Raw genomic sequence first — 13227 nt, 5'->3', positions numbered from 1 at the left:
CTTTTTAGAACAGCGGTCATCGCTGCACCTTCACCGGTGAGAATATCTTTAAAATAACGCTGGCTTTGAACTCCAACAGTAAGTAATTTAGTTGAATTCTGGTGATTGACGAGACACACGTTTGAAGGGAAAGGAATTTGACAGTCCAGGTTAATTTTAAGAGACATCAAATGGAATAGATGAAGCAGTAATATAACAACAGCCTGCAGTGCTGCTGCAGTATTGCACTGTGACCACAGCAGGCGCTGCCAAAGCAATTGTGCTGCGTATCACTATGCAGCGCAACTAGACCCACTTCAAAGGCTTATATAAAAGAGATGGCACAAGTTTGCAAGAACATCAAAGAGCCCACAGCATTGTGCAATAACGACATCAGAGCAATACAAAAAAGGAGCATGTTACATAATTTAGTAAGTTTAGTTTGGTAACTGAAAGGTATGGGCTGTACATTAAAGCAGCTCGTCTGCATCAAACATTGCAGCTCTGAAGCCTTGGGCTTGACCTTCACAGGCTGATGTCAAGCTGCTCGCTGGTAAATTAAACCAATGCCTGGATGTAATGAGTATGAGTTACTTTAGTGGATATCGTAAACGCTTGTTCAACTTTAAATCGATGTGAAGAATCAGTTGTTTGACATTTTTAATGAGCCTCTAGTAAATAAAAGAATAATGTGCGTTGTAATGTGCACATTTAACCTTTTACATTTCTACTAATTTCCTGTTATTACTGCAAATATCTGCTCTTTCACGTCATGACACACAAAAGGTCATTATATTTATTCCTGCTTTTACTCACCTTTTGCTGACAAGCTGCGTGAAAACAAAAAGAACATTAATTCAAGGAGGAAAGCGCTGCGCTTCCTAACAAGGCTTTTAAGTTGTGCAGTGTTGGCTGGTGGTTCTAACCAAAAGTTAAACAGCTTTAAGCAAAGAATGGCCATGAAACACATTGAGCAAACGGCGCTCAGATTAAACTTCATCTTAGTCCCCAGACTTATCGATCCACATGGTTGAACAGCATTTGTTTTCACCCGTGACTGTGAATCACTTTTCATTTGGACGCAAAATAGTCTTTTGAGCTGAACAGAACTTGAACCGTCGCAGGCGATCGTTTGCAATTGTAAAATGGAATCATCTGTACTTTAATCCTACTTTGTCGTATGATGTGATGGTATTCTACCCAGCACTGTCTGAAACAATATAAATCAGTTATGTTGTAAATGCTTAAATAGTGAATCACCTATTATTACTGTAATATATCACCTGAAGATTTGTTAACACAGATTTGTCCTTTTTATTAATACTCTAGCATTTATATCATCAGTCAAATCAACTTATAAAATAGCTCAATATGTTAAAATGATTTTCGATTTAGGTAAATACCAATATAATCTAATAATGTATTTTTATTAAACCCTACTTCTGTTTCATCTTGAAATATAAATATAGTGTTTATTGAGCTAATGATCGCAAGAGGGTTGAGTTATTTACAGTATGATAATAACCTGATTATAGTATGAATTCCTCTTTATCGTGTCTCTGGCAGAAACAGCAACAGGCTGATTGTACTAATAATATGAATATATTTAGTTGCACTTTCATGTTTGTTTTCGGATCATTTACCAGTAGCTAAGAGCAGGACTGCCACTTTTAAATACGCATGCAAACTTCAAAGACTGCAAACATCCAGTAGAAAATAGTTTCACAGGCACTTTAACATGGCAGCAGGAAGGAAAACACAGCCCCCACGCCTGCGCTCTTCTAATCAGCGACTCAGACCTTGACGATAACACAGAGCGACACACGCGTCCTGTCAGTGGGATCGACAAGCTTAAAGTTTCGAACATTTATACTGATTATCTCATCTGCTACGGTCTCATCTACTGTAAGCACCCCCCCCTCCACTTTTCCACGCAGCCCGTATCCATGTAAATGGGAACAAGAACAAAGAATTTGGGCCCTGCTTCAAGTTCAGCGTGCAGCCTTACATCGCCCGGCTTGTACCATGTCCCAGTTCAGAAATAGCTGCTTGTTATCATGCCTCTGATCTTCTGAGGACAGTTCCACAAGCTGTTGGGACTGTACTTGAGAGGTCTACAAAGAGTGTGAGTGAAAAACAAGGGAGCTAATGATCTTGGAGGGACTTCGAGGCGGTGGATAGTGGATTCTGAGTCTTAAACCGATGGAACTGGGTTAACAGCAAAAAAAGAAGATGCTTGTTGTTGTTGACTTGCTTTTTGGGAGGTAGATCGGCAATTATCATGTTTCAATCAATAATGTATGCAAAGTGACAAATGGTTCAAGCTGCTCATGATCATTTGGAACGACAGCCTCCACATTCATCTGCGAAGAACCTTTGGACAGTCACACTCTGCAGCTCGAGCCCACGAATATCTGGTAAATGTACAGCCATAAGAGAAAGCAGACTTCATCTGTATCACATGTACAGTACACTGAGCTCTATAACCTTGGAAACCCCGCATCTCCACTGATGTCCACTGGGGTAAATAAAATATTAACCAAATTGCAAATATTTACATTTAAGTGTCCAATGAGCTACAGAGTTGTATCAATGTTTGCCGAACATTTTTGGAACAGCTGGACGTCAACTGATGGTAATGACACAACGTTTGTGCTTTTATAGACTGGCATTGGCAACATTTGTGTGCGGGATTTGTTTTCACGTTGGTTATATAATAATGTAACTGCCTAAAAATCTGAGGACAAATGTATAATAAATCCAAAGTTGTGTTTGTTTTAATATAACAATAAATGTGCAGATCATTTTTAGTAGGAATATTTATCAAATAAAACAGACTTTTGCCTGCTAAGAAATTAAACTGGCGACGTTAGGAGTAAACACACAGAGCTCCAGTAGCAGCTCACTATCTGTAAGCAATGAAACATTTGTATTTAAGGAACACGTGCAAGTAAACACTGAACATAGCCTGCAGCCAAAAGTGAAGAGCAAATCCACCATTATTATAATTACACTCAACTACTTCTGACTTATTTGATTTATTTATTTTCCTGTTAATTTGATTATTTCTAGAAACGTATCGTGAATGGTTTAGTTGTTGCTGTGCATGTTGTTTTTTTGTGAGTGTTTCTTTGCTCGGTCGGCTACAAAGTCCATGAGGTGGTGCTGGTTAAAGGTAAACCGTGGTCATGTGGCAGTAAGGCGGGCCGGATGGTGACAGCGTCCTGGTGAGTGATTGGATGAAGAGAAGCTATAAAAATCTGGACGGCGTTAAAGACAATTTTAGTTAACGTTACCGAGGAAATATAACACATCTTGCTGCGGCTAATTAGCATAAATCATGAGTGGATGTCCATACTTTGAGAAGAGGCATTTGTATGTTTACTTTATAAATCGCATCAGTAAAAAAAATAAAATTAAAAATTAAAAATTTGGCTGAATTATTTTCTGTCAATTACTTTTTGACACCACTAGTTGCATCTGTTCTACATTTGTGGTCAAATTGATTTATTTTGGAAAAATACTAATATTTTTTTTCGCACTGTAGGTTATTCAAAAACAAGCCTCCAAAACAAGATGAAGACGAGGATGGCTCTCAGGCGGGAGTCAACAAAGCCAGTAAAGGAGGAATAATCTATGGAGACTACCTGCAGGTAAAAAAAATGATGATCACAGTCACAAATCATATGAATGTTCAGTTTCCTAAACTACAGCCTTTTCTCTCTTTCTACAACGCAGCTCAACAAAATAATGTCAGCCCAGGTGCTACAAAGTGAAGTGAAGGGTAATAAGATCCACGACGAGCATCTCTTCATCGTCACCCATCAAGGTAAAAACGGAGCTCGGGTCGGGGCCTTATTTCATCACCATGACAGCAAATTAGTATTTTATTTTTGTTTGTTTACAAAATATTCTCACCTCATTTGTATTATGTATTGCAATCCAAATAATTAGAGTTCGTTAAACCATAACAGATTAAATATCAACCAAACAACTTGGCTGGAAGAATATTCTTCACTTCTCCAGCTTGATGTCATTTGGTTGTTGACCTGCTTCTTTACTTTGTGTTCCATTGCAGCCTATGAACTGTGGTTTAAACAGATTTTATTTGAACTGGATTCTGTGCGAGAGATCTTCATCAGTGGACACGTAAGTGCCAGCAATTTGTATTTTAATTTATTTTTTCTTCTTCACAAAAACTCTAATTAGGTTTAATACAGAAAAATGAGAGAGCGCTGTCTTCAGGATTTATTTTTGGTGTGAACATTGTTCTGGAGATGTTGTTACCAGGATAGTCAGGTATTATTATTATTTATCTAATTATGAAAATGAGCTGGTATATCCCTCATCGCCCAGATAGATGCTGGAATTAAAATTAGAGCAACAGTTAAAGTTGTTACTTCTGTCCCTGGAGGAGACACATTAGGTTGATGAAATAACCATCCCACAAAAACAGAAATTCTAATTAGTTCAGTAATTACATTTTTCCCTGCGTCAGGATATGTTCTCAAGCTTCATTACGATTAGCAGTTATATCATTAAATATTTTAATTTCCTCAAGGTCCGAGACGAACGCAACATGCTCAAAGTCAACACTCGCATCCACAGGATTGTGATGATTTTCAGGCTGCTGGTGGACCAGTTTGCGGTGCTGGAAACAATGACAGCCTTGGACTTTTTTGACTTTAGGTGAGCTCATAAATATCTTCCTCTGCATCTCTGCTTGAGCTATAAAAGACTTATGAGATGCGCTCTGTCTGTGCTGTTTGTGCACAGGGAATACCTGTCTCCCGCCTCTGGCTTCCAGAGCCTGCAGTTCCGGCTCCTGGAGAACAAAATCGGGGTCCCGGACAACCAGAGGGTTCCGTACAACAGGCGCCACTACAGGGACAACTTCAACGGCCATGACAGCGAGACGCTCCTGGACTCAGAGCAGGAACCCACACTCTTGAAGCTGGTTGAGGTGAACCTTCCCCACTAGTGACTGCATAGGAGCATCAATTTTTCTATATAATATCTGTGCATTTTTTAAAACATTCTGTTTGTTGAACGTTACTCTGGAAAGGACCATCTGCTATTGAACCAGGTATAAATGTGCTAAAACCTTGGGCTGTTCTTCTCAGGAGTGGCTGGAAAGAACTCCTGGCTTAGAGGCGGACGGATTCAATTTCTGGGAAAGGTTGCAGATCAATATATTTGATGGACTCAATCAGGAGAAGGAGAAAATCGAGGTAGTGTAAGAGATGACTTCTGAACAAACTTTCTCTGCTTTCCCTAGAGTGCGCGGTTGACTGACAGGACACTGTGTTTTTTTTTTTTGTTTGTTTTAAAGAAAATGCCAGATTCCGAGGAGGAGGAGGAGGCGATGGAGGAGCTGGTCAAACAGAGGGAGCTCTTCAACTCCCTGTTTGACGAGAAGCGTCATGACCATCTCGTTAGTACAGGTGAGTTTAAATGACCAAACTGAAAACACGAAAATTTGACGTTTAGCTCGCAAAACCATTATTACATTTCATTTAATTCATTTTTCCCATCAAGGTGAGAGGAGGCTCTCCTACAAGGCTCTACAAGGTGCCCTGATGATCTACTTCTACAGGTGAGTGGGGGTTTTTTACACTTCCTGTCCCTTTAATTATCCAGTAAATTTGTATGTAAATCAGTAAATCACCCAGGTCATGTGACATCCATGTTCGGTGGCTGTGTGATTAAAAACATGTCACACCGCTCATTCAGCCGTTGTTTAAGCTGCCAGTAGGTGATAATTATGTGGAAACGCTGGCTTTGCTGCGTTAAGCGCATTGTGACTCTGGAGCAGGTGATAGTGGCTCATTTCACAACACTCCAGAACCTATAAAACAAACGCTCGCGTGTCTTTTAGGGAGGAACCACGGTTCCAGGTTCCCTTCCAGCTGCTCACATCGCTCATGGACATTGATACGCTCATGACGAAATGGAGATGTAAGTACTGTAGCATCTGTCAGCCGCCCCACACTCAGTAAAGTACGGCAGGAAGCTAATGCTGTAATATTTTGCCCAAGGGCAGAGTTGGACTAACGGGAGGGATTTGCAGAACTAAAATAGTTCACAACCTCCGAAGTAGAATCATTCACACCTTCTGATCAATCCAAACAAGCCGTTCCCGTAGAATAAATTTTTACTGACTCGTGTCTCGCTTACGTCAAAACAGTTAGGCCTCAATTGAAACGTGTGCAAGTCAAGACAAGGCTCAGGTCACAATGGACCCTCTGTCTCTTGTTGTAGACAATCACGTATGCATGGTGCATCGTATGATTGGCAGCAAAGCTGGCACGGGGGGCTCATCTGGCTACCACTACCTGAGATCTACTGTCAGGTACAGTATGCTGGAGATTTAACTCTTCACGCTGCCAACGCACGCGCGGGCAGATGCAGCCTCTCCATCTGCATCTCAATGAACTAGTCCTCTGGTCACTCCTTGTTGCACAGTCTATATGAGGTGTTTCAAGCATCATTTGTAACGGAGCCTTACTTTTTTTAGCGACCGCTACAAAGTGTTTGTGGACCTGTTCAACCTGGCGACTTTCCTCGTCCCTCGTCACTGGGTGCCCAAGCTGAATCCCAACGTTCACACCTTGCTCTACACGGCCGAGTGCTGCGACAGCTCCTACTGCAGCAGTGAGGACTCTGACTGAGGCGCGTCCGTCCCCGCATCCGACACCAGACACATGCGTCAATAGAGGAGACAGCGTTTTAGGAGAGATGGGATGAAGCAGAGACATTTTATTCCTGCAGATTTCCTAGAAAGCACTGGGAGAGTGACGTGTAAATACAGATAAATAGCAAATGTACAAAGTTTCATGAGGTCCAGCTGTTAATGTTTAACAAGCACGCTGGAAAAAACGTGACATTAAAAGGATCGAACAATTAAGCTGAAAAATAAAACATTACTGGTTAATTAGTTACATCAGGCTGCAGAACCTTTAACACGGGTCTGACTCTGAAACAATCAACTGGCCATATTAGAGATTTTTATTCTAATCCTGACTGCTCAGAGTACAGATGGCTACTTGATGAAGTCTGCTTTTATGTTTTCTCAGTAAAATTATGCAAATTTACTGTGACTGACCTGAAAGCAAATGGATTGTTGAGAGCAATAATGAGATTTTACAAACAAATCATCGTTCATGACCGACAGGAAGCTACTTCAGCCCACGGCAGTATGGTTCACGTAAAACGTTCAGTATTAAAAGCAGTGTAAAATAAAAGTCAAAGCTTAGTTTAAAACTATTAGAAACAATGCAAAATTAAATAATGAGCCAAATGTGTATATAAGCTGATATAGATGCATTTGTATAGTGTCAAATATATTATTTTTTTGTAAATGAATCATATTTATGCAGTGATTCATGCAGCAGTTTTTGTAAAGGCAAATTTGTATCTATGTATTTAATATGATACATATTTTGTACTGCACATCTATTCATATGCTTACGGTTTGTGTTTATTGCTTACTTATGATCCAAAATCTGTGAACGTTTAAAGGGATTTATTTTGTTTTAGTGATGTTAGATGGTGACATTTCAATAAAAAGGATTTAATGTAATTACTGAAGGATGGTTTCAATTTCGCCAATAGCGACCGCTCACATGCAATCATACAAGACAAACTAAAACAGTGTATAAACACTGTTGTCAAAGAAAAACTGCTGCCACAGAATCTGCAATACCTGGGGAGCAGACAGAGAGATTAATTAATTCCTGAGCAGACACACGCCAAAAGGTGAAAGGAGACGTAAACAGAGGAAGACAAGCGGCAAAGATAATACTTACCACAAACATTGCTACCGATTTTTATATAAACATAGCCCTCGTCCCCCCATGCCGTTCCCCAGGAGTTCTGCACAATCCAGTGTGGAATATGGCCTAAAACAAACAACAAGCATCTCGAGATTTAATTATTTACAGGATAAAGGAGCACTAGGTGCACGTACGTGTGCGCCACAGCTGCAACCATTTTAAACTGTTACATAATCACTTACATCCTTGTGTAATACCAGAGAAACCCAAGTGTGTGTGAAATAATTGATGATGAAAAATAAGAAGCGCCGCTGTGTGTGAGCCACAGTATGTCAAAAAACAAACAGCCAGAGCAAATAGTAATAACAAAACCAATATGGAGTCGTCTGTCAGATTTTCACGGGATTTCAACACGAACTGGTCTAAACCTGGGACTGTCCGCACCGTCACAACCTGGAAATCTGGGTGAAAATTTCATCAACTGTACAAAAGGCTCGTATTTACCGTCCGAGCAGAGAGTATTGTAAATGTGGATTCAAATAATTTTTAATATGAAATATGATTCATGCATTAATTTTCTTTGGAAAGAAAAAACTCTGTATTCCTATTATTATTCCTATAATATATTCCTATACCAAAAAATATAATTCACTTGTTACAGGATTAAGATTTGATTGAACAACCTCAAATAAATGTGTTTCATTGTTGAGCCGTGTGTTGGAAGCAGGTACCAGTAGCGTCGTATCCAACGACCAGGACAGCGTGGTTGGACCGATGGCTGGAGCAGTGGTGCTGGATGATTCCTCCCAGATAATCCTGCCAGCTGATCGCGTCCACAACAGCAACCAAAGGACCGTTCTGCACCAGCTCACCCATCATGGCCGCCTCCTGACCTCTGAGTGACACAGGAAGAGGAAAAAGGCCTTGCAGTTGCACTATGTTAGGGATCTATAAAGTAAACTGTAAAGTCTGAGGTTTGGGAAAAGCAGTGAGAAGCGAAGCTCGAGCACATTATGAAGGTCATTACTTCAGTTTAACATTTCACATGGGCCATTTTTGAGAAATGTTTTGTTCTATATTCTCCTTTAAAGCATCTAATGACTGAACCATCAACTGTGCTTTTTCCTCGTTCATAAAATGTAGATTTTTCTCATTATCCCCATTCTGCTATCTGCCAACTCATCTTTTTCTTCCGCTCCATGATTCCCACTCGAAGCACAGTAGGTGTAATACCCTACACTCTCGGAGGCTTATGACATACAGACCGTGGATGAGTTATGGAGTCTAGGTCTGTGCCAAAACCATATTGAATAAATCAATTTGCATCCCCTTGGCAGTGAGGTGGGATCTTGTCTTTTGGAAACTTTATGATAATGTTTGCAGCACAGCAGTCGGGATGTGGCTCATGAGCCCCTTTACTGGAATGTTAAGGCTTCACCGTGACCCTTGAGCCTCCGTTCTACGGGAAATGTCAGATTCAAGCAGTTTGATGTACTCAGTGACAGAGTACGGCGACCTTTCTGATGACAGAAGCAGGTCAAAAGCTACATTTTTATACTGATTTATGCCAAAACTGTTCCAGTGCCCACATTTCCCGAATTTGAAAATTGTGATAATTTTGGTTAAAGAATGATTCAATGCTGGTTTCAGTCTGAGAAAAGAACGAGTAAAACATTTTAGCAAATACTGTATAATGAAGGTAAGAATTAATTTTTCAATCCTCCATGAGTTCTAGAAGAACCTGACCTTAGCTCTGACAGCACAACCAGGATAATTTGTATAATTTCTTTTTCAATATTAAATAAAGACAGTCTGATTCACTTTAACTCCAGATAACCTTTGGGTCATAATGACTGAGCCGGAGTCAAGAAACTTTGTGTTACGGAACAAGCCATGTCTGTATTGACTGAGTAAACACACTGGTCTGTCATTGCGCAGGACCCCTCCCCTCCCCTCCCTCTGTCCTTGGTACTTGAAAACTACATTAAAATTCCATGTGACAAAATGTATTAGTTTTTAGTCCATATTACTCATACACGGATGACAAAAAAGATGTTTTTACTCAAAGTCATGTGCAGTAAAGTTCTTCACAGCGACTCCATCATGTGACTGGGAGAAATAATGGCAAATTCCTGTCTTGGCCTTGTAGCGGTAGTCGGACTGAGGAACCAATTTCACTTTGGTCTAGAAAAAAAACAACAGCATGTCACAATAACCTTGTAAAATAATCACACTGACGCGTGGTTGGTGTGTGTATAAACATATACCTGTTTTAACCAATCCAGAGCCCACACAGCAGATCCCCCATTGCAGCCACTGTTTTGTATGGAACAGTCCAGAACCTGCTGCACGCTCAGCTGCTCCAGCGTAAAGCCTCCTATCGCATGGACAGACTGAATGGCACCAACAGTACCGAAGGCCCAGCAGCTCCCACACTGCAAAAAGTAAATTACCGTAGCATGACTCAGGTCTTTCACGTTGTACAGGGCAAATCATTGTTTTGATTTTTTTTTAAACAAACACTGATTCAAGGACACTTCAGCATCAGCAGGACAAATCATTTTTCACTGAATTTGTCTCTAATTGTTGTTTTAAAATATTGACCTTTTTGTTGGCTCTTAGATACAACTTAAACTAAAATAAAAGTGCAAAACAAAGCGTCTGGTTTGCTGTAGTGAGTGTGGAGGCAGAGGTTCATAAGGTGAACGAATCTGGTCAGACTGACTGATCTGTGACCAATTGTTTTCTGCTGCCATCTACTGACAGAATCACCTCAGGTGTGGTGCAAAATCACAATCCCAGCTTCTGCTAATGTACTTAAACCTTAAGGTCAAGTAATATTTGAGATCGTTTAGGGAGTTAAAACTAGTGCATCAGCTTTAATATACAGTAGGTTTAAAAACCTCCAGTGTTCCTTTGCTTAAAAAAAAGAAAAAACGATATATATATATATTTTTTATTACAGGTGGATTTTTTCCCCCTTCCTTACATTGGCAAAAGCAATACCATTATCTAAACAGCATGTGATGATCTGTTCACTTACTCAGCATTAAGTTGCCATAGATGTGATGAAAACATAAGTTCCTTCTAAAAATCCAATTTGTTATTGCTTTATGCGGTTGCATGTCCTAAAATCCATACCGATAATCAGTTTGCTACTGGAGGCACGTACATGTACATGCTGAGTGTACACAATATTAGGACCTACAGTACTGCTCTCCTAAAGCGGTGAAATGAACTGTCATAAAAGTGAAATCGAAAGGACTCTCCATGCGTTTGTGTTGCTGCTTTTTACTTCCCGTCGACCGCATTCATCTGCTGTATGTGTTGTGGAAACTCATCCAAGGCAGGTCGACTTGAGAAGCGCAGGAAAAGAAAAGCAAACTGTAGCAGTGCAGAGTGGAAGGTTAGCGCGGTCATGTACACACTCTACCTCTGGCTTTATGTTTTTGTATTCCCTTTTTTCCGCACGAGCCTCAGGACAAGGGTTTACAGTGAAAACACCACTTCAGACGGCAAACTGAGCAGAAAGTGATCCTTGAGTGAGGACAAGCAACACCTCCGTGTCTCTAAAAGTTGCTGTTCTTTCTCCACATGCACTGAGCGCACACTGAACGCCTGTGACACCCACTCGCTTTAACGTTAGCTCATCGTTAACAAAAAGGCCCCAAACAAAGAGGTGTTTTGCCTATCGCTGCTTCATGTCCAAGTTTAACACTGTGACATTCATCTGTTAAAAGGACCTTTATTTTTGTGCCGTCTAAAATCATATTGAAACATGACAAAGGACCATTTTAACGCTTCTGCAGCGTCTTATGTAGAGTGTGTGCAAAGCGCGGGCCTTCAGTGCAGACACTTGAGTGAAGCAGGAGAGTTTGTGTGACCCGTGGCACCTGGTGCTTTTCCGCTGTCTGCGCACTGATTGGGAGGAGTGGAGATAAAGAGGGCTGGTGATGATGGTGGCAACCCTTTATATGTGGAGGAGGCCAGAGGATGCGATGTGCAGCTTCCGGCCCAAACAACCTGCCTGTGCTTTGTTTGAGGCCTGTTGTTACTGCTGCTTGTTGTTTTGCCTCTTAATTATCCCCACCCACCAAAACGGTCGAGGCAGATGGACGCTCAGCCGGAGCCTGGTTCTACGCAATTGAGTTGAAATAAAGCTGAGCAAGCGGGAAAACTGGTAGTTCCTCAATAAATAATTGATTTGATTAAAGATGAAACATTAAAGAGGGCTTTATTTGCTTGTAAAACAACTGACTGCTCCAACAGTGAAGTCCAAACCGTACATGTGTGTCTAAATCTTACTGCTTGTTGGTTTTGGACTGGTGCCACCACAGCTTTGTCCCTCCAGTCAAATTTGGCTGGAAGATTCTCAGGCGTTAGTCCGGAGTAGTGGGGAACTCTGGTAGCGCTGCCTGTCAGGTACAGATCTGTGGATCACATATACAGTTGAAACATATCCCTCTGATTAAACCCAGCCAAACACACACAGAGTTAAATAACAATAATCTGGAGCAAGGTTTTGGTTCTAAAATTAAAATTAAGAAATTATGTCGACTCACCATTAAATACACAATTTATCAAATTGAGTCAGTTTATAGTTTGTGGCAATGCCTCAGCTTACCTCTGAACTGCTTTGGTGAGAGGTCAGAGAACTGGTTGATGCCATACGTTGCAGATTGTGGCACTGCAGAAAACGAGTTCAGGCGTGCTTGGCGTTTTTTTGAATCCTGCAAGAACGCGAATGACAAAAAAATGTGAAATGGATTAATTGTTTGAAATTAGATTTTACAATTACATTTAATGTTGCACTCAGTTCTCTTATTAGAAAGAGAAATAACATAATAGAGCTAACGTTATAATGCTGGCCTTGGTTATTGTGCTAAATAATAAATGTGTTTTGAAATATGCTCTATGTTATTTAGGAAAAATTTATACTTTTTGGCGAGACTGCTAAAACCTCAGTCAGCAAAGAGGCATTCACACATACAGTAAATGCTGCCTAAGAGGGCAGTATAGTATTTTACCTCTGAAAACAAAAATAAAAGTATAATAACATTAAATTATAACACTAAACTGTATCTCCTATCACTGAAAAACGTAACTTATTGTTACCTATGAAATGATTGACACTACTTTCACTATAACTTGCTGACTTTATAAGTGGGCGTGGTCTCTCGTGACGTCAGTTTTAGACGCGCGTTCGACAGTAACTGCGGTGGCAGTGGCGCACATCTTTATGTCTTACCCGAAAGTAGTTGTGACGCCTGTTAAACTCGTCGCTGGTGACGTCATACATGCGGTGAAACTGCGCTCTGAACAAGTCGAAATCAGCTTCAGAGACGTTCCTCCCAATCTGGGTCTCAGCAGAGTTTCCTTTAAGACCGCACAGAGCAGCGAGAAGCGCGCAAACGACGGGGACAATCGTTAGAAGACGATAAGCCGCCATTTACGAAAATATGCGTCGTGGACC

General features: G+C 40.7%; 2 protein-coding genes and 1 long non-coding RNA gene across 3 annotated transcripts in view; 1 reads left to right on the top strand and 2 right to left on the bottom strand.

Annotated features, from left to right (window-relative positions):
* The window catches only part of LOC114864199 (uncharacterized), a 33555-nt gene extending 32404 nt beyond the window's left edge, over positions 1–1151 (bottom strand). Inside the window, exon 1 of the long non-coding RNA XR_003787271.3 lies at positions 796–1151. This is a non-coding gene — a long non-coding RNA (uncharacterized LOC114864199). The remainder of the gene's footprint in view (positions 1–795) is intronic.
* A 322-nt stretch (positions 1152–1473) lies between these two features.
* tdo2a (tryptophan 2,3-dioxygenase a) lies at positions 1474–7561 on the top strand. Its single transcript, XM_029164898.3, has 12 exons — positions 1474–3354; positions 3527–3632; positions 3718–3808; positions 4058–4128; positions 4541–4668; positions 4756–4942; positions 5103–5210; positions 5312–5423; positions 5518–5575; positions 5858–5937; positions 6241–6331; positions 6497–7561. The coding sequence occupies exons 1-12, from the start codon at positions 3320–3322 to the stop codon at positions 6648–6650; spliced, it is 1221 nt and encodes a 406-aa protein (XP_029020731.1). The 5' UTR covers positions 1474–3319; the 3' UTR covers positions 6651–7561.
* Positions 7490–13203, bottom strand: ctso (cathepsin O). The gene is made up of 8 exons (XM_029164900.3): positions 13003–13203; positions 12379–12484; positions 12060–12184; positions 10022–10189; positions 9817–9938; positions 8486–8649; positions 7788–7880; positions 7490–7684 (listed from the first exon to the last, which is right to left on the bottom strand). Exons 1-8 carry the CDS (start codon positions 13201–13203, stop codon positions 7650–7652), a joined length of 1014 nt encoding a protein of 337 aa, XP_029020733.1. The 3' UTR covers positions 7490–7649.
* Between the last annotated feature and the right edge of the window lie 24 nt (positions 13204–13227).

Source organism: Betta splendens, chromosome 10 (assembly GCF_900634795.4).
Source record: "Betta splendens chromosome 10, fBetSpl5.4, whole genome shotgun sequence".
NCBI lineage: Eukaryota > Metazoa > Chordata > Actinopteri > Anabantiformes > Osphronemidae > Betta > Betta splendens.
This window is presented reverse-complemented; position numbering and strand designations above follow the sequence as displayed.

Bases quoted from the DNA above. Each gene is read 5' to 3' on its own strand.
- tdo2a (XM_029164898.3), top strand. From the start codon at position 3,320: ATGAGTGGATGTCCATACTTTGAGAAGAGGCATTT. The intron at 5,576-5,857 runs GTGAGTGGGGGT...CGTGTCTTTTAG, and splicing joins CTGATGATCTACTTCTACAG to GGAGGAACCACGGTTCCAGG. The intron at 5,938-6,240 runs GTAAGTACTGTA...CTCTTGTTGTAG, and splicing joins GCTCATGACGAAATGGAGAT to ACAATCACGTATGCATGGTG.
- ctso (XM_029164900.3), bottom strand. From the start codon at position 13,203: ATGGCGGCTTATCGTCTTCTAACGATTGTCCCCGTCGTTTGCGCGCTT. The intron at 12,485-13,002 runs GTAAGACATAAA...GCGTTCTTGCAG, and splicing joins GGCGTCACAACTACTTTCGG to GATTCAAAAAAACGCCAAGC. The intron at 8,650-9,816 runs GTAAAAACATCT...TGTGTCACTCAG, and splicing joins TTTACTGCACATGACTTTGA to AGGTCAGGAGGCGGCCATGA.